The 22977-nt window shown below is 47.5% G+C and overlaps 1 protein-coding gene across 7 annotated transcripts in view; it reads left to right on the plus strand.

The window, feature by feature from the left end:
• Positions 1-22977, plus strand: part of NPAS2 (neuronal PAS domain protein 2) — a 152989-nt gene that overhangs the window by 110133 nt on the left and 19879 nt on the right. For all 7 annotated transcript variants that reach the window (XM_082747077.1, XM_082747074.1, XM_082747076.1 and 4 more), the window contains exons 6-13: positions 2695-2815; positions 3832-3945; positions 14189-14307; positions 15045-15127; positions 15857-15963; positions 17577-17724; positions 19595-19679; positions 22442-22583. In XM_082747077.1, coding sequence (XP_082603203.1) covers positions 2695-2815; positions 3832-3945; positions 14189-14307; positions 15045-15127; positions 15857-15963; positions 17577-17724; positions 19595-19679; positions 22442-22583 — 919 coding nt within the window. The remainder of the gene's footprint in view (positions 1-2694; positions 2816-3831; positions 3946-14188; positions 14308-15044; positions 15128-15856; positions 15964-17576; positions 17725-19594; positions 19680-22441; positions 22584-22977) is intronic.

Raw genomic sequence — 22977 nt, forward strand, 5'->3', positions numbered from 1 at the left:
ACGCTCCGTATTCTTGGGGTGCCTTATTTTTACTCCTGTTGTCATGCTTGCCCGCTTCCACTTCTTTCAGCTAGTCAGTGCATTTTTTTTAAAGATTTTATTTATTTGACAGAGATCACAAGTAGGCAAAGAGGCAGGCAGAGAGAGAGGAGGAAGCAGGCTCCCTGCTGAGCAGAGAGCCCGATGTAGGACTCAATCCCAGGACCCTGAGATCATGACCCGAGCCAAAGGCAGCGGCTTAACCCACTGAGCCACCCAGGCGCCCCTATTCAGTGCATTTTTGTTGAAGGCCAATCACCATTTGGTGTCAGGCACCCAGGCATGAAGAAGGCAGTTGGGGCCCCTGCTGTCCTGGAGCTCCCGTTGGATGAGGCAGACAGAGGACACACATCAGCATGTGAACGAACAAGAAAACTTGGAGAGCTTTCCTGAATGGTTATGAAACACCTCATCACGCTGAGCATTCATTGAGTGATTGACCAGCAGCTCATGCCACCCTCACAGCTTCCTCACCTTTTGGTTGATATGGGGGCAGAGCCACCTTTCAGTCCCAATCTCTGGGGCTCTCTCTGTCTTGCCGTGACGTGGGCCTGGTCCCTCAATGGACCTTCCGGTCTGGTGGACCTGCCCCTCCCCAGCAGTTGCAGGGCCACAGAACAAGTACAGCAGGGGGCTTCAGAGGCCAGAGGCCAGCAGTGAGGGTGGCTTCCGTGGGTGCTTCCTTAGGGCCAGCACCTTCAAAGCAGGGACCCAGAGGCGGCACAGGAGTTAGCCAAACACAAGGAGAGGTGCACGATGTCCTCGCCTCAGGATGCAGTCTGGGGAAGACCCAGAAGGAAGAAGTAGCTGGCCAACTGAAGAAAAAGAAATTTGGGGGTGGGTAGTACAAACCTCAGAAGTGAATTGGGAGGTTCAGGCATCATCCTGAGAGCGTTTGGCAGCCAACAGACTGTTTTTTGTTTTGTTTTATTTTGAAGTCAGGGCTATACCCAACATGGGGCTCAAACTCACGACCCTGAGATCAAGAGTTACATGCACTATGGACCAAGCCAGCCAGGCACCCCTGCCAATAGATTGTTTTAAGCAAGGTGGTGACCTCATCTGATACAGGGATCCTTCTGGCTGCTGGTGGAGAACACGTTGGACAGGGACAAAAGTCGTTGTGGGAAGACCAGTTTGGTCATTTCATTCCCCAGATAAGAAATGACGGTGCTCTAGACTGGAGGTCGAAGCCATGGAAATAAAGGGAAGGGAGAAGATCTGAGAGAATTTGAGGGAGGAGTGTGTCATATCCCTTGGATATTGTTTGGATGCAAAGATGAGGGCAGAAGGGGGAGAAGCTGAGGATGCCACCAGGGTGTCTGGTATGGGCAGATGACCCATTGGCAATACCATGGGGACATCGAGCACATAGGAGGTGGAGGTATGGGTGCAAAAGACTGCCACTGGGGATGCATGTCAACCTCTGGTCTTTAGGGGGCACAAAACAGAGAGTTACCTGGATGTACAAATTCAAGGGTGTATAATATTGTATTTAAAAATACAGGAAAGGGCGGGGCGCCTGGGTGGCTCAGTGGGTTGGGCCGCTGCCTTCGGCTCAGGTCGTGATCCCAGGGTCCTGGGATCGAGTCCCACATCGGGCTCCTTGCTCAGCAGGGAGCCTGCCTCTCTTTCCGCCTCTGCCTGCCTCTCTGCCTGCTTGCGTGCTTTCTCTCTCTCTCTTTCTGACAAATAAATAAAATCTTTAAAAAAAATACAGGAAAGGAGGAGTTTTGAGGGAGATTGAGGCAGCAAGAGACATGTCTGTCTTCTCCCTATCTCTCCTGTGTCAGCTTGCACATGCACTAGTGAATATGGGAGCTCAGTGGGTGGAGCGTCCGACTCTTGGTTTCGGCCCAGGTCATGATCTCAGGGTTGTGAGATTAAATCCTGCATTGGGCTCCATGCTGGCTGTGGAGCCTGCTTGGGATTCTCTCTCTTTCTCTCTGCCCCTCCCCCACCAACATGCACGCACACACACACTTTCTCTCTAAAAAATTAAAAATAAATTTAATTTAAAAAAGAACAGGCTTTGATCATACCGGCTACATTTCAATGCTCATAGTCATGTGGGTGGTGGCTTTCATAAGGGACAGTGCACATGATAAGCCATTTCCATCACCACAGACAGTTCTATTGGACAATGCTGTATCCAGATTCTATGTTGTATTTTTGTACGGCAGTGCCCAGTCACTCAGAAAAAAAGCATGGTTCCTTTGATTGAGGAGACCTTTAAGAAGTAAACAGGTGTTCATTTGTGGGCCTAGTGGTCAGGAAGGGAACCCTATGCGTTCTTCAGGGCCCTTCACATGAGCGAGTGGGGCTGCCCTGGGGTACCCCACCACCCCAGCCAGAACATAGGCGTGTCGGCAGGTGGGGTCCTCTGGGAAGAGCAGGACCCTCTGCACACTTCTTAGACTTAACTCCTCTTTGGTTGGCCCATGGACAATACTTTTGCACTGGAGCAAGTAAAACCTTCTGGATTATAATTTGGGATGACAGGTTGATAGATTCGAGGTCTTCACAGAAAATCAGATCTTGAACTTTTCATTTCATAAACCAGTTCTGAATTGTCTTCAATGTTCAGTTTTGGCTTTGGCTTTTGTTTTTCATCTTCGTTGAGTGTGTACCTTTGTTCTTTATTTTCTTTTTCAGTCAGATGTCATGGATCAGAATTTGTTAAATTTCCTTCCAGAACAAGAACACTCAGAAGTGTATAAAATGCTTTCTTCCCATATGCTTGTGACAGATTCCCCCTCCCCAGAATACTTAAAATGTAAGTTTAACTTTACTGGTTTTACAAGATATAAGATAAGAATTTTACTTTTGAAAAGAGGTTAGAATGAATTAAGAAGGGAGGACTAATTTTAAGAACAATTTTCCTGGCGACTCTGAATATTTCCAAGATCCTTGGAGGTATATTTTAAATTTAAAGCTAAAACTGGCGTTTGGAATATGTATGACATTTAACTTCTCTGTGGAAAATTTGAAAGCACGGCGCTTAAGAATAAGAATTTTTTGCATGTAATACAAGAAGTTCTTTTTTTTTTTTTTGAACATGAGAGTCTTTGAGTAACAAACAATGCAAAAATCAGTGCACAATCTGCTCATTTTAGAGACACCGTGATGCTAGATTTGTATGATAACCGAGTCACCAACTGAAAACTGAATAATTAGGTCAAAACTCCAAATTCTCTTCTCTTGAGGCTGTCATCTGGTCTTTTATATACATTTGTGGTTTTTATGGAATTTTAAAGTTTTTCTCAAAATTGGCGACCTGGATGGAAGACCAGCCTGAGTGCCTCCTGAACCATGTGCCCTTGAGCAAAGCACAGACATTGATAGAAGTAGTACAAACGCCTCATGCTTACTTGTTCAGGCCTTGGTTCTTTTTCCGTGAATAATGTGTCCTGTTGTACATCCGATTTTACTTCAAAGCAACGTGAAAAGATTAAATTAAAGAGAGCAGCTCTATATGAGCAGCTTTATTTTAATTCACCATATGAAAACAACCGGAACTAATCAATGCCGACATAACCAACCACAGACATCTGTGAGCAAATTAAGACTAATTGGGCCCAAGTAGGGAATGCAAAATATCTATACAAACTATGGGGGGAACCCCCTGTTCTGCAAAGGTTCTAAAATCATGTCCAAGAGTCACTCGTCAGGAGAGAGACGTCCTGGCCATGTATAGAATAATGCCCAGGAGTTACACAAAGACATAACTTGTTTAGTCTAGAATCTATGTCTTATTCACGTTCCTTTTCTCTTTTTCCTTTAACGGCCCAGCTGACAACGATTTAGAGTTTTATTGCCATCTTCTTAGAGGCAGCTTGAACCCAAAGGAATTTCCAACTTATGAATACATAAAATTCGTAGGAAATTTTCGCTCTTACAACAATGGTAAGCTTTAATTGTCATATAATTGCGACAGTGTCTTTTATCATGCAAACGTGCACAAGGGGACATAAGACTCACTGAGGGAGGAGGAGTGAGAATCTGTGCTTTTCCTATTTGCATTTGGATTTCCATGTTCCCAAGATGCATTTTGTGCTCGTAAATGTTATCTCCCATTCGAGAAAGAACGCACTCCCACACTTGTGTTGATGCCGGGCCACAACGTCCCACTGAAATATACTTTATTCATTTACTTATTTTTGGGCTGATGGAATAGTTCTGTGCTATGAGAAACCACTTACAGTTAATAAAGAACAGACTCAGCCTACACACAGCCAAACAAGGCTGCACTGTGACGAGAAGATCCATAACCTTGGTTTCTGCATCCTTATTCTCCTTTTCTCACTACCTCTGTGGGCATGTTTTCGTGGGTCTGGTACCTAGGGTTTCTGCTCCCTCTGACCCTAATACCCAGGAAGTGGCCATTTTATGATGGGCCAGCAATCCACCCCAGATGAGTTATCAAGCCGATTAGCCTAACAGTAAAATCTTACTCTCTGAAATTACCCAGATAACTAATGGCCCGAACTCTGGCTGCACCGCTAAACTCGAGTTACACCCTCTGTTTCACTTTTGACCTGGGGAAAATGGGGTTGTGGGCCCAATGCCAGAAATTCAGCAGTGCCAGCCCCCGTCCCGCCCCACAGTGAAGCCCAGCATAGAAAAGTCAGAGTTTGGTTTGCTCCAGGCCTCCAACCTCAACATGAAATAAATCGCTTTGAATGATCTAATGTTTCATAAAACAGCAGAGATGGGAAAAAAACGGGAGGACGTGTTGACAGGGATGGTGGAAAGAGAGAAGAGGAAAGGAGAAATATACCAAAGGAGAACAAACAGGGAAAGAAGAGGCCTAGGGAGTTGATGGCAGCCCAGTATGTCCCTGTCACTGTTCTATAACTCCAGACCCACAGTGGGGTCCATTCCCACACCACATTAGTCCCATAGTTTCCAATAGAACCAGCCAACATGATGGTCCTGAGTCTTAATGCTGAGGCTACCCAGATCTTTCCTTCACCCTTAGATGATCCTCTGCTGTATGTTGCTTGCATAAATATACATCCTTTGTCTCAAAGTCTCCAACTACATGCTAAACGTGTTGGTCTTGCCAACATGATTTTCAAGCCTAATGTTCAGGGCTTATGCCTGGATGATGGACTCCACGGCCAACTGGGGGCCCTCTGGGAACCTACCCAAACAGGGCTCAGTTGTTCCTGAGTGGCTGGAAGTGAAGGCAGGTCAGCTTTCCCAAGTGGGGCCCTAAGCCTGGGCTAAATGGGGTAGAGCCAAAGCCTGACCATGCCTAACCTGACTCATCTGAAAGGCTTTCCTAAATCTCATGAGATGTATGTTTAATCAATCACACATTTAAGTAAATGGTAGCTAGCTAAAGAAACTGACCCAAGAGGTGCCTTGTCAAGCACCCAATGTCATGCCAATCCTGGTGCAGGGTTCACTGGGTGAGGCAGCTTGTTAAAATGCAGATTCTAGGTCAGGAGATCAGAAGGCGGGGCTGAGGTTGTGAAATTGGAGAAGAACCTTGGGGTTTTGGTGAAAGGGGTCATGGACTTTGAGAGACACCACCCTATCATAATATTAAATGCCATTCTGTAGGAATTTTAAGGGTACTCCTCACGCTGATGGTGCTCCTTTCAGACAGCTTTATTTTTGAATTAATATAAACAGTGCTTTGGAATTCGCTTAAAATGTGTGTTGTGGCCATTATGCCAGTTGCCGGAATAGAAGAGCATCCCATGAGGCTGTGAGCAAGGAAGGGAAAGGCACCCTGGCCCCCGGAGTGCCAAGACTGTAGGAATTATGGGACAAGGCGCCCACGTGTCCCCATGACAACAGTGCACCACTTAATTAAGGAACTGACACGTGATTGGCTGGTGAGCCACAGTCACATCCTTTGTTAATTTCCATTTCTGCAACTCTCCTTTAAGCTGCTGCTGAGTATCACTTTGAAGCATCCTGTCACTTATCACCGTTTAGAGGGTTTCAGGAAAGAGGGAGGCTTCATTGTGAATACCTGGGTTGCTATTTGTTTTTTGTTTTTGTTTTTTGTTTTTTTTTAACTAGCAAAGCTTTATTTTCACTTCAAGTTGAGACAATGTTTGTTTCCCTGAAAGAATGTGTGGAAATTATGTGTGATTTTTTTTTTTTTAAACTGTGACTTCTATAAACACACAGCACTTTAAGTGGAAAATTTAAAACCAAGAGTGCCAGAATGTCTTTCCAGAGCCTGTGGAACCAACCAAAGTTAGGGGGCTTTCTTGAGACCAGAGTCTCCAAACGTAATTGTGGAAAAACTGAAATATAATTCTCACTTAGATGAAAATAGACAGCAACCATGTCAGAGACAAATGAATAGCTAGGATGGAACCCCGTGAAATCACCGAAATCCAATCCTTTTTGACCTATGAAATATGGTTTAACATACTCTAAGGAATACTTCAAATTTGATTTTGTAGGTTTACTTCTCAATGAGCCTTGAACAATGGGGTAATAAAAGTAGGAGTGCTTCCTAAGTCCTAGGTCCTGGGTCTTTGCATTGATAATCTTATTGAATCCTCCCACCAACCTTATAAGTGGTCCTGTTGGCATCATTCCTGCTAATCAAGGGAGGAAAGTGATACATATGAGAGAATCTGAGGTACACCCATGGGAAGTGGAGGACCTACGCTCATACCCGTTCTAACCCTGAAATCCTACCCTTCACCCCAGTACTTTGCTGCCTCTCACGAATCTGTGTTGTGCTGCATTACACAGGCCTGTCCCTGTTACCTGGCATACAGTTGGTTCAGGATGTCTATACCTGTGCTTACCAGGAGTCCTGCACCCATGTACCAAGCTGCTTTCAGGGGACCCAAGATTTGTTTTAAATCAAATATGGTGAGACACACAGACATGGAAATGACTGTCAGGGAGAAGAGGTTTATACTCACAGACCCCTCCAAACTGGCACAGCTCACCATGGAGCCACACAGGGAAGCACCAGGGGAGGTCAGGGGGCAGGGCGAAGAAGAGAGGATGTGGGCAAGAGCTAGGTAGTTGTATGGTTTCTGTGGAAATGAAGAAGCAAGGAGGTGTAAACAGGTGTCAGTTTGGCTACCTGGAATCTTGAATAAGGGGCTGTCCCTAGTTGTCAGAAGCCTGGATGATAAGCGCCAGTGGATAGTAGCCCAGAGTGGGAGAGACCCACAAAGGTGAGGGTTGGGCATTGGTTTGCCCACGAAAGGTGCACGGAAAGGTGAATCATTCACTATTTCTGGGACTTGGCCAACCCAGAAGGGAGAGTTCCTTCAAGGTTGGGAAGGCCCCAAATGTCAAAGTATCAAATACAGAAACTGGAGAATGCGGTTTGCACACAAGCCACCCCCGCCATTGTCCTGAGTTCCCAGGCATGGCATACATTTAAAAACAAGGTGTAAAATAAAGAAGAGAACAGACTATGAGCATTGGTCTTATTTTAAATAAATAAAAGTTAGTTTTAATACCTGCTCACACTGCAAACGACTGTGTAGAAAACTCTGCTCTGGCCCATTATTGGGAAAAGTCCTCTCATTTCTGTAGGGCTCTTTAGTTGATGGAACATGGCCTGGTCCATTCTTCTTTGATGCCTGTCAGGAAGATGCAAGGCTCTCATCTTTATAAATAAAGATTTATTTATGGGAAGGACAGTCACCTTTACTCCTCCATGAGCTTACGCAGTCCATACCTGGTACATTAATGAAGCTTGACAAGTACATTGACCTAAACTGAGGCTCAGCGATCTTGGCCCCACACACACAGGTGACTGGAGACAGCAGCAAGATTCAGACCCGACTTTTGACTCATAGAGAAATCAGACTTTTCTCTGAGAACTGAAAATACAGCTCTCCTTGACAGACCCCAGAGCCCACCCAGAGACAGAGCTCCCACTACACTTTGACCTTGACTCCAAAGTGAAGATTAAATCCATTTCGGTAGGTGCTGGGAAAACTGGCCCTTGTGTCAGTTCCAGTGACTTGTGAATTGTCTGCCCTGGGAGGCCTAGGCAATAGGACCTGGCCAGTGTGTGGTCATCTTTGGCCTCCATTTGCTCCCCATTCTGGGTCTGCCACCCACATCAAGTTCCTTAACCACCTGGGCTCCCTGGGTGCTCCCCGAGGTCCATAACTGGACCCCTGACTCAAGTGCCCCACCAGGACTCTTCCCTGCCTCTTGTTCACTTGATCACCCAGTTTGCCTTAAGGCTGACCTAGACACAAACTGCAACTAGAAAACCATCCATACGAACCCTTGGGCCTTACACCAAAGGACAGAAGGGGAACTGTGTCAGCTCCAGTACAGGGAAGACAGGGGACACGGATCCAGAGGGAGCTTTTGGCGACCCTTAAATCATGTAGATGAAGATGCCACCTGCTTGCCAGCCACCCCACATAACTGCTCAGCATTTGTCTGCCCTGCCACTGGTGGGAGTAGACCGGGTTAGGAATTTGGGGCGTGGAGAGACGTAGAAGTACCTTTGCCCTTGTTAAGGCAATTAATCTCTGGTTGGACATTTCTAGATTCACCAGCCGATTATGCCAGCTTACCCCTGTACCTCTGAACCCTCTCCGTTCCCCATGGCTGGGCAGACACAGCCACCATTGCCCAGATGCATCAACAAAATGGAATTTTCCCCTGCTTCACGTTTGCACATATTGGTCACTCCTTGGGACTTCATCATCTGCTACAGACGTTGAAGACAAGGGAGGGGATATAAGACAGGATTGTACATCTTTAACCTAGATTGTTTAATAAATGTGAAGAAGTACGTGTTGGGAAATGGGACAAGAAAAGAGCTTTCCTAGAACTGTTTCACTTTAGGACAGTTTCTAACCAAGTCTGTGAAAAGCTTCTGGAAGGAATCCGAGCTGCAATACAGAAGCACAGGTCTCTTCCTCTTCCCATTTAAAAAAAAAAAAAAAAAAAAAAGCCTGCTGTGTGCTCTCGGCCATGTGGCCTGGAGATTCAGGGAGGACCACTGGTGGGATCAGCCTCTGGCCTACCTCTGCTCTTCACATCATTTCCAGAATGGGGCTGAAATGAAATTAGATTATTCGGAGCTATCTTTGTCCCAGAACAGATTTTTTTTTTTTTTTTAAATATCACGAACAAATACATTGTTCATCATCTTTTTCCTTCTCCAGTTCTACAGAAGAGCACCTGGGTCCTCTCCCAACCCCCACTCAGGTCCCACAGTCCCACCCCCCACTTCTATGGGAAAGGAACCGGCCAGATGATTTTCCAAGGCATAATGAACAGTCTTTGCTTTAAGAGGTCCTAATAAACAGGTTCCAGTTCCTGAAAGAGAAGTTCGTGCCAGGAAGAAGGCAATCCTCTATTTAAGCCCTTGCTCCTCCCCCAGACTTGGATTTAAATGTGCATCGACTGAAATCCAGAAAGCAGTATTTCAAAAGTTGCTGGTGTGGTTCCAAATAGGTCACCCTCAGCAAACATTCCACTCTGGGCTTTCCAGAAACCACACACCAGAGTATAAAAGTTTCCCTGCCCTCATTTTACCTATTCGCCTCTAACCACACAACCAGATTTGAAATACTGGCAGAAAGGGAGGCTTTTTAGCTTACAACACTCGATTCCGTATGTTCCGTGGGATTTCTGTAGGTTGCCTCATTTTAGGGCTTTGGGGATTTTGTTTCTTGTTTCCCTGAGCTGAATTGAGATTTCTCAGTTAGGGGAACAAAGCCACACCCACCAGACTCACTGAGAATGGAGACGTGAGCTGAGCACAGGAAGGAATGTCTCTTCGGTCACAGGCTCCCAAGAGCATGAAGCAGAGTGTCCCCTCCACCCCAGCGAGGAAGTGCCACATCCACTAGCAGTGGCCATTGCTGCCAGATAAGATAGCAGAGGAATTAAGATCGCAATAAAGAACAAATTGTTACCCAAGGACATTATCCTGCCTGAGCATCTAGAGCCCACATTGAAATGGGGCAGTGAGGAATGGTCATTTATCAGACACGTGCTCCCACTTGCTTCAGTTTGGGAACAGGGACAGTTCTATAGACGTTGTGCTATCATTGGGATAAAAATGTGCACCAGACGTCCACTTGGAGGACAGGGGACGACAGCCTGTAGAAGTTCACTTCCCTGAGCCTACGACTCATCTGGCTCCATCCACACCAACCATCTGGTGGATATCTTGTCAACGCCATGACAACCTCCAGGCCCCGAAAAATACTCATTGTAATTAATGAACGCCAAGGGAAAGGAGAGATAGTTAAGTGAGACATATATTTTCCCATTGGCGTCATTTTTTTCAATCCAGCAAATTGCAAATCCCTAGCTCTCTCGTGTGGCTCTCAGCTTGTCTCCAAGCTCATTCTTTCTCTCTGATGCCAAACTGCACTGGCAGAAAGAAAGCATGAACCACACACGCACTGGTTGGTGCAAGTTAGGCAGTGTCCCGGCACCCAAACCCGGGCAGGATTATTTTGCTGTGGCTGTCCCGAGAACCCTGTGACCTGGCTGTTGAGAACCCATCAGGCGAAGCACTCTGTGCTGTGCAGAGAAAAGAGAAAAGCCTGAAAATAGTGCTAAATGACTGGGAGAGGATTTCTTGTGAATGTGCAGGAAATTATTATTTCCTTAACACTCCAACACTCTCGCCCAGACATTTTGGACATTTATCATAAATGAGATTTAAGAACATTTTTCTTCCTTTAGCGGGCCTCCTGATGGTTTCATGTCTTCCTGGACACCTTTCGGCTTTGAATTTCCATTTGTTCTGAGAAGTGCTGAGAAAGTGACTTGTCACTCTCCGTGTGGACGATTAGTGTGTTTTCCTACAGCTGTTGCGACTAATTTATCATGAGCAGGCCATCTCTGATCAGAATACTTAATTGTTGAGGCCTGATGACTGGACCAGTACTGAGGAACAGTTGGTCCCGCTTTTTCCATTTGTTTCTGCTCCTTTGCTGTGAGCTGGGTTTGCTATCCCTACCTCACTTCTTCCCCGTTCTTTCCTACCCTTTGCAAACATGTCTCATACCACCTGAGACCTTCCTGCCCCCACCGTCATCCTTATGTTCTTATGACTGATTTGGGAGGTCACCTTTGTCCTCAGACAGACTTGGAAGCCAACCCCAGGTGCCAAGCGAGATGGACTTTAATTACTCCTATTCTCTCCAAGAACCTCGGGGCTCTCTTGTGTTCAGAATCCCTGGCATACCAGCCCAAGGGAAAATTCTTTCAGGGTCTCTAAAATTAGAGGCTGTGATGAAAGGTTCAGGAGCAAAGAGGGGCTTGATCCCCACCATGGCTCCCTTTAGTAGTAGGAAGAACAGAAACAGAACACCCTCTTGTGTCTTTCCAAGCGTGAGGTCCACTGGTTTGGTTTTCAGAGTGGTGCCCACTGTCGCTGATTTGCAGCAGACCTTGCCCAGGGTCTTCTGACCAGTATAAATGCACTACTAGGGCGGTGAGCTAGCCCCAGGGCCAGTGGGACCCAGGACCATGCTCTATGGCACCCTCTCACTGTGAGCCAGCCACCAGCAGCCCCAAGCTGGGCTGCGCAAAGGGCGCCATGGGTGGGAGGGTGGGGGTCTCAAGGTCTGTGCGTCAGTCGCTGGCTGGGATTGGAAGGTGCCTTCCCATAGCTGGGACTTAAGCCATGATTTGGATGTGCAATGGAAGGTCATCTCATCAGAGACACGTTCAACAAACACATGTGGAGCACCTGCTGCCTGCAGGATATAAGCTCAGAGCGGAAGGCAGAGAACTAGACCCAGTTCCTGCCATAGTGGAAACCTATCTCTTTAGCTCTGGGCAAGAGGAAGGTCAATTTCAAATAAGATGACCCTCAGGACAAAAAATGTAGCAAGCCATCATTGCTTTTATCTGTGGCATGAGTGCTGTGTGTGTGTGTGAGTGTCTTGGAGTGGCGGAAGAAAGGAGAAGGCTAGTAGATCGGGCTGCGCCGGCACCGACCGGGCAATCCTTCCTAAAGGCTTGGGAAGCCAGCTGTAATTAGGTATGTTTTTTCTATTACTTAAATTGAAACAACTAATTAAATCCTTAATTAATGTTTTTTAACTACCTTGGGATAAGAAGTGCCAGAGAAGTTATTCTAAGTGTTAAATATTCCCATGAAGTCCCAGGGAGCAGTTTGCTTCTGTGTTGACTCCAGAATCAGCTAGAAGGCTCCTGCTGTGAAGAGAAGTCATTTGAAACGCAGTCAGCAAGCTGTTTCAAGTACCCTCTTCCCCTTGACTTCCCCCAAGGTTTCCCCCTTGGCCTCTGTTAAAACTTTCATCCTTGACTTACCATCACCTTTGATCAAGCCCTCAGCTGCTTCAGGTTTTGGGAGAGAAAGCTCATTTAGAAGAAGAGTTTGCTTGGTTCTGGGGCCCTCTGTAAAGTAGCTAGCTTCTTTGGCACGGGCTGTAAGCAATAATGAAATTTCCCCTGCGGGGAGTATTTTTATCTTTAAAACCTTAGCAGTTCTAAAAGGACTGATAAAACGGCACTGAGAGACAGCCAGGCCAGCAGTAAGCTCTACAGAACATTCACTTAATTTCCATGGTTTCTGACGCTTGAAGAAATTGTTAGGGGCTGGGGTTTCCCTACCCCACGCTCTGTCCATCCCCCTGCCTTCCTCATGGTGAATCACCAAGGTTGGCACTTACTGGCTGAGCCCATGGATCATTCCAGCAAGACGCATGGTTTAGAGACAAATGAGAGAGACTGTCTTTTAAAATTCCCCAGAAGTCCTTGGAAGTTTGCTTAGAAGGCCTAGAATTTCTGAAAGAGTAGGGAGAATTTTATTAGGTCTTTATCTGGCAGGTGATGTCTCTCCACTTCAAACAGAGAGGATATTTCACATCTGGGAAATGTGGTAATGTCTTTTTTTATTGTGCAGATGTTCACATCTGCAGACCCTTTCCCTGTGGGATTGCTTTCTCTTCCCTGGGTGAGTGCCTTGGCTCACCCCACACATGAAGTCTAAGCCGACTAATGACAGATGTAAACTCTCTAGGGACCACCACTTCCGACTTTGCCCCCTTTATATTCATGTTTGGAAACATTCATATTGATATGTATGTGAATGCATTCAGAGAATATGTTTGGTAAAATGAATTTATTCATGTTAGTGGCTAGAAGACCACATTATAGAATCACTTAGAAACCTACGAACATATAAAACAAAAATTATTGGAAAGCTAAAATCCAAAGAAAGTCTTGCAGATTTCATTTTAGAATGCATTTCATTTTCTGTTGCTTTATATGTTCTCAAATTGGAAAACACGGCTATGTTTAAATCTACCAGTTCAGAAATGTACTCAGAATTCAGGATCTGGTTCAGGATATAATCAACTACATTTGAAAAAGAAAGAGGTAGTATAGATTATCTCGCGTAATGATCCTCAATCCTGGCCTCGTGGTACGAAATGTTGCGGGAGGGGCTTTCAAAAGTGCCAGTGCCTGTGCTTCCCACCCAGAGTTCCTGGATTAGTGGAGCTGGGAGTGGGGTCTGGGCAGCTGGGAGGCTAGGGAAGGCCCCAGGGAATCTAGTGTGTAGCCAAGTTCGAGAATTCCATATACATGGCCCACCAACTTTCCTCATATTTAACAGGGTTCTTTTCCCCACCCAGCATACTCCACCTAACATAGCAGAATTGTTCTCTGGCCCAGAAGGTAAAGCAGTTCACCACAGTCACGGTGAAGCCAGGTCTGTAGCTCCTGGGGAAGATGGCGGCCGGTACCAGCTGGCACCTCCTCAAAGGGCCTGCGGGGGCCTGTTCTCAGCCCCATCCCCTCTCTGCCCTGGGAGAACTCCAGGCTTGGAGTCGGAAGCCCTGGCTTAGAGTCCTCACTCCATTATTATGGCTCTGAGCAACTTTGGTTGCGGGCTTTCCAGGCCTCTGCGGCCTCCTCTGTGGACTGAGGAAAGTCATGCCTTCCCAGACTTCCCAGTGAGAAGAAAAAGGCGCTTGTGAACAGGTCTTCCCCCTGTGCAGAGCTACAGAACCAGCAACTTTGTGGTGACCACTGTGGGCCTCTGGGGATCACCCCGGATCCTGAGGCCCAGGAAGTGAGTGAATAGTTCGGGAAGCCCTGAGCACGGTGCGGCTGAGAGTGATGCCAGGTAGGGGTCGGCCACCGTGCCACATAGGCCTAAACTGTCTGTTCTCTCCCACCCCAGTGCCTAGCCCCTCTTGTAACGGCTTCGATAGCACCCTTTCAAGGCCCTGCCGGGTGCCGCTGGGAAAGGAGGTCTGCTTCATCGCCACCGTTCGCCTGGCAACGCCCCAATTCTTAAAGGCAAGTACCGGGGAGAGAATTTTTCATGTAGAACTGGTACAACTGAGTCATATTTAGTTATAGCTAATGAACCACCTTTATGAGAAAGAATAAGACTGCAATGACGCTCACCTTTATGAGAAAGAATAAGACTGCAATGACGCTCTCACGGACTTTGAAAAGTTGCAATGTCTGGCTTCTATGCCCGTGACAGGCCCACCTGCCCCTTGCCTTCACTCCGGTTTCCTACAAGCTGTTTTGCTGGAAGGCAGAGTCAGCTGCAGCTCAGCCCAGCTGGCCGATAGGTTCATTTGCAACCCTGTCGACCCTCCTACCTTTTCCGCCAACATTAATACCACTCAGGGCAGGCCAAGGTGGGGACCCAGTGTCAGAAGGAAAGGTTTGTCTCTATCCTCTGGCCTGTGATTGCTTTAACATCCGTGGCGTGAACCTTGAGTTAAATTAGTCATTCAAATTCAGATGAAGAGCCATTTTCCACATGTTTACCACACTTCTAGATAATGGGAAGGGAGTGGTGTAACATTTTGGCTCTTAGGTGTTTTTCCCCAGCTTGTGAAATAAATTTAGTATCAGCTAATACTGAAATTAGCTACAGATGATGAGTTTCAGTCCAACACAGCTTGGAGACTTGCTCTCAATGATTTTAACTTCTGTTACCCTTCCACCATGCCTTTTTGAACAAACCTAGGGTGAGCTTCTGGCACCCTGAGCAACATTTTTTTCCCCTTCTAATACAGGAAATGTGCATAGTTGACGAACCCTTAGAGGAATTCACTTCAAGGCATAGCTTGGAATGGAAATTTTTATTTCTGGATCACAGGTTTGTGAAAAGAAAAACATATTTGGGTTGGGTCCTTTTCAAGTGTTTGTTTGCAAGAGCCAGGCTCTCCTTGGGAGAGAAAAGTCGGTCCCGGTCCCTTCAGGGAGAAGGGCTTTCTGGCAGCAGGAAAAATTGTTCCCGGCCAAGAGTGAGGCAGCTTCCCTTCCTCTGCAAGTCGTCCGTGGATGTGTTCTGTGTTTGGGTCAGAGCGTCTTGGGAGAGCCAGATGCCACAGCCCGGGGACATCCTTGGGATCCCTCACCCATCCCTTGGGACCCTCTCCAGTTCCCAGGAAGGCAGGAGCAGATAGGAGAGAAACTTGACATCTTATTTCTCTCAGCACCCATTTGTCCCTTTAATTCAGTTTTCTTTCTAAGGGTGAGAAATCTCCCCTCCCTACCCTTTAACTTTTTTTACGCTTTGGGATTGGACTGACCCAATCTATAGCTGTTTTTAATTATTCAATAATGATAAAATTTATTATTATTTAACCCAGGTTATGCCAACGAAACCGAGTATCTTAATGCCAGAAAGTCTGAGCACTTTGGAAAAAACAGCCTCTCTGGTTTGAACCATTGCAAAATTATTTTCCTGCCCTTGTTGTTGAGAAATGAGGCCTCTGTGTTGATCATTAAATGTGCATAGTGTCCCCTCTCTGGATGGAGGTGCTGCCATTGTGAGTCGGGCAGGGTCCTTGCTCTCTGACCAGCTGTACCCTTTGCATGGCAGAGCCCCTCCGATCATAGGATACCTGCCTTTTGAAGTTTTGGGAACCTCGGGCTATGACTACTACCACATTGATGATCTGGAGCTCCTGGCCAGGTGCCACCAGCACTGTGAGTATCCCACGTCCAGCCCCAAGGCCCAAAGGCGTCCACGGAGCCCCGACAGTAGGACTCTTGGGCCCTGGAAGTCAATTTATTACTTGGTTTCTTTCTGAGAAGGAAAACTTCGTTTTCTCCGAAATGATGTAGGAAAGTGGTAAAGGTCCTTCTGTGGTTTGCCCAGGGTTGTGTTTCTACCTGGAATTGACTTTGCCCCGCCTCCTCCCATCCACCCTCACCCCCGCAACCAGCACCTTCCCATACCTTTCAGATATGCAAGCTATTTTAATCTGACAGAAGAGAATATATAATCATGGTCATTTTTTCTAAGTTATGCAATACATTTCAAAGACAAAATACTAATTCAGCATCACTGTTTTTTGTCAAGGGACATATACTGGTCACAAGCTATGGGCCAGGTACTGAGCTGGACCTGGGACATAAAGATGATCAGAATCTCCTTGCTGTTCTGCAGGAACAAGGTCTAACAGAAAAGCAGAAATAAGTGACATTATAGGATGCTGTCACTGCACTGGGGGGGATGTGCTCAGGATATTGGGGGACTCACCCAGCTCGGGGGAGGGAATCAGAGAAGGCTGTCTGCCACAGAAGAGGACAAGAGGTGGACAGAGGAAAAGGAGGTAGGACTCTTGATGGGGAGAGAGGCCAGGCCTGTGGAATCAGAACGTCTATTTTAACAAGACCCCCATCCCCCACAAGTGATTCGTGGGCCCATGAAACTTTGAGAAGCAGGATTACCTCAAGCCTTGGCTGCTTCTGACCCTTCTAATGGAGCAAGGCCACCATGGGGGTAGAATTCCCTTCACGGTCTGAAAGACTTGGCCCAGGGCTCAGGCCAGACTTTCTCCCTCTGTGGAGCCCATGCCCGTGCTCAGCCGGGCTTCTCACCCCTTCGGAGATCACAGTCTCCAAGACAGCAGCTCTCATTGTCACTTTAGTTTCCCAGCTGTGGTATCTGTAAAGCGTTTGCAGAAAGAGGTACTAAATCACAGGCACTGAGGCAGTGACCCAACCTGTCCTTCCCTAGACCCGCAGTCCCAACCTTCCGCCCTGCCCAGGCTAGTCCTCCAACAGCACCCATTCTGTTCCAGCCCTGCCCCCCACCCCTCCGGAAAAGCCCACCGATAGACTTAACCCTAGGGGGCACCACGCAGCCCCACAGCAGTGGGTCCCGAGCTTAGGATGGCGTAGATGAATCATGACCTGCTCTCTGACAGCCGCCAAATCCATGTGGAGGTTGGAGGCTGTCAGGTCTAATTGGGGCCCAGTTCTCCCAGTATCTGGATTGTCTCTCCCGTGCTCTGCTCTTGCCGCAGGCAAACCCAGGCCTCTTCGTCATGAAACAGTGGTTTGGGAATCTGCCCTTACCTGAGGCTCTCTTAAACCTGTGAGCATCTAGGGAAGCGTGCAGATGGTTTTTGCCTTATTTAAGAATTCAATAATGTTTGCCGGGATCTTGATAGTCCCTTAAAGTATGGCACACCTGGAGAAGAGCACGCCATTTGGCACGGTGTTTCTGAAAACTTCTCTCCAACAGTACCTTCTGGGGGAGAGATCCTTGTCATATTCACGTTTGCTACAGGCAGTCCATTTTCTGTCCACAGTGATGCAGTTTGGTAAAGGGAAGTCCTGTTGCTACCGGTTTCTGACCAAAGGGCAGCAGTGGATTTGGCTGCAGACACACTACTACATCACGTACCACCAGTGGAACTCCAAGCCCGAGTTCATCGTGTGCACACACTCGGTCGTCAGGTGAGGGGGCGCCGCAAGCGCCCGCGGGTAGTCCCAGCTGCCGGGGAGCAAGCGAGCCCTGGGCTTGGATTCCTCAGCGGGACCTGGGCTGTCCTCTGCGGTTCACAGAGTAGTCTCCAGAGTTCATCTTCCTTCCAGGGACACACGCGTCTCTGTTCCCCAACCCTGGGCTGAGGGCTCGGTGTGTCCCTCCTCAGGCTGCCAGAATGTGACTTAGAGAGTTACTGCTTCACTGACCTACTTCCACATTTTCCCCTCATCTCCATCCAACCCCCAGCCTTCCCTTGTTACTGTTTGGAGAAGAAAATTAAAATTTTTCCTCTAAGTCACTCATAGACCTAGTCCCCTCTATTTTTAATTCATTAAAAGCCCCTGCTGACAACTGAGGCAGCATAGGGAATAGAGCCTGGCTGCCAGAGGGAGAGGGTTCCTGGCGGTTCCTGGTGGCCTCGGGGAGCCCCCATCCCAGGGTGGGTGAGCTGAGCATCCCAGGGAGGCCGCCTGTCCAACCTCTCCTAGATGCAGGTTCTGTAGAGTCACAATTCCCAAAGGTAAAGGAGAAATGTCATTCATGGGTTTTTTACCCCTAACACAGGAATTTTAAGGACATCAGTCAGTTTAAACTGGTCTAGAGAGGAGCATTTGAGCAGAGCAAAGAAAGAAAGGCTATCTATATTGTAGGTATGTATGTATATATACATGATAGATAGATGATAGATAAATGACAGGTCGATATAGGTACATATACAGATACTATATAGGTACATATATAGGTACTATACATATATACGGTGTTTTATAGAGATAAGAGATAGATGATTGAAAGGTGACAAGTAGGCAGGTAGGTGGGCACATAAATGATACCATGTACACACACATGCATGTATGTATACAATCAACAAGCAAATCTCTCTTTTAATAAGTGGGGAGAAATGCTGGTCTTTCTTGCCAGTGACCCTGATCATCACATTGCATGCCACTCTTGGGGACTTGATCTTAGCTTCTCAGCCCACCCTTGACCACTTTGGCAGCCAGTGGTTTCCAACAACATATGAGTCCCACCCAGCCTGGGCCTTAGCCACAGGGTCCTTTTGCCCCCAGTGAAGGCTGGACATCATCAACACCTTGGTCTTCAGACTCTGCTTTTGACCCTGCTCTTCCTCTCCATCCTCTACCTCTCAAATCTTAGAAAGCAACTCTGAGAGAAAGTTGGGAGTAAACTAGTCAGTAAATAAGGTAACAAGCATTCCAGAGGCCCCTTGAGACACCGTCACTTGCCAGGGCCCTGTGGCCAACCTGTTCCTCCACACATGAGGCAGAGGCCAGAGCTGGGGCCCTTTGGCCATAACTACAATGGATTGATTTCCCCACGGTATCTTAAAAGTGGGCCCACAGACAAATCAGGGCTCTGGGGCCAGCTCTCGATTTGTTTGTGAGAAAAATTTCAAAGGTTGTAATTACTAAAAAAGTCATGTGTCATTTCTCAGTACGTACAATCCAGACTGAGTAGGTTTTAAGAAAAGCTTCTGCTTAGTCAAAGGCCATGCCTTATCCTGTAGATGAAGATATGTTTTTAAAGACAATTATGCTTGGAAGTTTCAGGGCATGGGGAGAAGATAAGTAAAGGAGAAGGGAGTCAAAACATCCTGGAACAGAAAATATTTTGGATGTCTCATTAGAAGTCACCCCAGTGGCAGTTAGGCACAGAATGAAACTCCTTCCTCAAACAAGTGACAAGACTAGCCTCTGTCATGGTGACAATTCTGGGGTGGGCGTCACAGGCGTACCTCGATGTATCACACGTGTGCCCTTCGCTGTTGCCATCTGGAACGTCCCACCTCCAGCTGTGGTCTCTTGATTTCCTGATCAGTTATGCGGATGTCCGGGTAGAAAGGAGGCAGGAGCTGGCTTTGGAAGACCCACCGCCCGAGGCCGTCCACCCTGTGGCACTAAAGGTACGCTGATCCCTGCCAGATGGCTAAAGGCCATGTTTGCCTACGTAAGTTCTTCCATGAGTTGTTACAATCAAAGTAGTCACATTTTTATTTGTTATGTTCCCAGTATTATTCAACACGTTTCTTGGGTTTTCTCTTGTTTACCATCATGATACTCCTACGCGGCAGACGCTATGACTGTCCTCGGCCTTCAGATGAAGGACAGAAGCACCCACAGGATTTAGCTCCCGTACCTGAAGGCGCTGAGGGTTAGAACTCACAGAGCTCTGTAAGAAACAGCCCCTGGACTCGAAGCATGATCTTGGCAACTTGCCATCCTTATGAGAGCAGCAGTAATAAACCCACCTTGTATCTCTCCCACAGATAATAAGCTAGGGGTTTATTCCATCGTCCCTTGAGCTGTGGAATAATTGGGGTGCCCTTGTCCTCCCTTGCCTAAGAGCTGATGCGTTCCCTCCAGGACCCAGGCCTCCCGTGAGGAGACTGCCCCTCACCCATCCTCCATGTCATCAATAGCAAGGTGCACTTTCTACTTCTGTGTCTACAGGTCTTAGTTAACAGCCCTGTCGGAGCCATCTTCGTGTCAGGGAGCTCTGCTAGGGAGGGGTGTTCCCCTCCACAAAACCTAACCTCCATCCTTCCTCTGCGGGCAGCTCTTGGGTCCCCTCCAGCCAAGCTCTCCCTACCTTCCCTCCTGGTGTGTCAGACAGGTGGAGGGAAATGTGCAAGCAGACCAGAGGCCTGTTCCTCAAAGGTCATTCTTCAAGCAGTTGCACATATTGGGAGAAAAGTAGAGAAAGCAAGGGAGGGAGGGAGCATTGTATTCCATCAAAGCCAAGAAGCTTTCTGTTATAAGAGCCACCATTATTTATCTCCCACTAAGGAAGAGAAAATGCTGTTACCAGTTCATCTGTGAAATAAGGACTTCTTTTCATCAGTCAGAAGGCATATCCCAATTTCAGATATGTCAGAATGTAGGGATGGAAAGTGTCTCTTACCATTGGTGACATGTGGTTTGAGTTCCAGGCTGCCCAGCTACCTAGAACGCAGAGACTTTAGCCAGGAGCTGCCGAGCAGCAGCAACACAATGAAACCTCTCTGGTCCACGAGAGTGGGTTGGAGGGAAGGAGAAATCGCCCGTAAAGCCAAGAGAGCAGCCTGTGTCTTAGGCGAGCCTCCCCTACTGAGTTGCTACATGGTGATGTGATGTGTGGTGATCTATCACCAGCGCCCTGATGTAACGCACCTGTCATTGTTTAAGGATGTGTTTATTACCCAGCTCTGTCATATGATGCATCATGGATCACGTCCAAGAACAGAACTAAACTGTTTGTAGGCAGGGGTTTGCCACCCCGTACATCTCGGCTCATGAACAGGCACAGTGTACATCATCCAGTTGGAAATGCATTCTTGAGCTTTCTGATCCTTTGGACATCCCAGAACCAGGGGAACTTCTCATAAACATGCACATATGTATAAACATACAAACACAATCTTGGGCTGCCCTTTTTATAGGAAAAGCTCCAAGACAGTGTTTTTCAAACTATCAGAGGTAATGGACTCTTCAAGTGTTTAATTTCAAATCAGTCACTGACTGATGCTTTTGTAAAATGAAGATTCCCGTGCTTGGGTGTGATGTGCAGCTCCATCTGATGGCTAGAAAAGTCTCTCGGGGCTTACTCTTATTGTTGTCCATATTTCTCTGCTGACTAGGAGCACACAACTGGCAAGCAGCTGTGGGCCAGGACCCCTGCTCCAAAGGGTGTGTCAGGGGAGACTGGGCTAAGCTGCGGCATCTCTGAGCTGACATTTAGCACAGCAAATCCAGGCACATCCTGTAATTCTGTTTTGCACGAAGAACGATAGGTCACACATAAGTCGTATCAGCCCTGCTCGGGCACACACACAGTACCCAAAGACAGAATAGCCACATAGACTCACACCCAGAGATTTAAGACCCAAGACCATGGGACATAGAAGAGCCTAATCCAAACAGCCTATGGATGCCAGGAATGTTGCCATCCTCCTGTGACCCGATAGGAGCATGGCGCAGGAGAGCAGGCATTCTGTTTCTTCTTTAGCTTAAAAATTATCTTAACGCCTGTTGGCTTTCACTTAGGACACTAAGCCTTCCCGGATGGAAAAATGGCTTCTCAGGGTTGGAAGGGCACCGTTGTTTTCTCATCACACAATACTGGAAGCAGGGGTATCCTGGGATCCAGGAATCAGTGGTTGGGAGATCATTGACCCTTTGCCTATTCTCCATGCCGGGGCTCTGAGGCTGTTGAGGAGAAGCAGTGGGGAGACCATGCGGGAGGCGCTCCGAAGGGTTCAAAGGCATTGGTTTCATCGGAGTGTTAACAATCCAGCATACCCAGCAATCTCATTTCTAGAACTTGCGTCTTCTCCCCTTCTGGGAAAGCCAAGATTCTGAGCAGTCAGATGACAGTTTGAAGGAAAAAATAAAATGCAACATCAGTTATGAAAATCTAAAAAATCAAAATCCAAGGTGAGAAAGCATAAGAGTTTCTGCTTATATAAGGCCACCAGCCTCTCAAAGACACCCAGCTGATACACTTGTACAAATATTCTACCCCAGTACATCGGGACTTAATTTCCAAACGGTTCCCATCTTTCTCCCTACCCCCTCCAAATTTTTCCACATAGTTAGAGGAGAGCTAAAGTCCCGTCATTCATTCTCCTCATCTCGATGCTGAAATTGTGTGGACTCTGTGTGTGTGTGTGTATGCATATGTGTTTAGGACAAGGGCTCCAGCCTGGACCCTCAGCAGCACTTTAATGCACTTGACGTGGGCACCTTGGGCCTTAACACCAGTCACTCGCCATCAGCGTCCTCCAGAAGTTCCCACAAATCCTCGCACACTGCCGTGTCAGAACCCGCCTGTGAGTGATCTGCCATGGATGGCGAGGGGGTGGGCACCCCACCTGGGGCAAGGGGGGGGTGGAGCCTGGCAAGGGCTCCCGGGCCTGAGCAGAAGGAGGGCAGTCCGTGGCTTCGGAGTAGAAGCTGCCTTCCAATTCACACTCGTTCTCACTCCCTTGCCCGTGGGCTTCCTGCCCTCCCCTTCTACCCGCTCCCCCAGCAGACAGAAAGCAGGGGACACTCACTTCCTATAGCCTAGCTGGGCTTGAGTGACTCTGGGAGTTGGGAGATCAGGCAGGTGGTCGAACCAGACGGTGGACATGAGCCGTGGGGATGGTTTTCTGTCATCTGCCTGTTCCCAGGTAAGGCTGGAGGCTAACAGAACTTGCTGGACTTTCTTTTGTCAGAGAGCCC

Source organism: Mustela nivalis (assembly GCF_964662115.1).
Source record: "Mustela nivalis genome assembly, chromosome: 8".
In the NCBI taxonomy this organism is placed as follows: Eukaryota; Metazoa; Chordata; class Mammalia; order Carnivora; family Mustelidae; genus Mustela; species Mustela nivalis.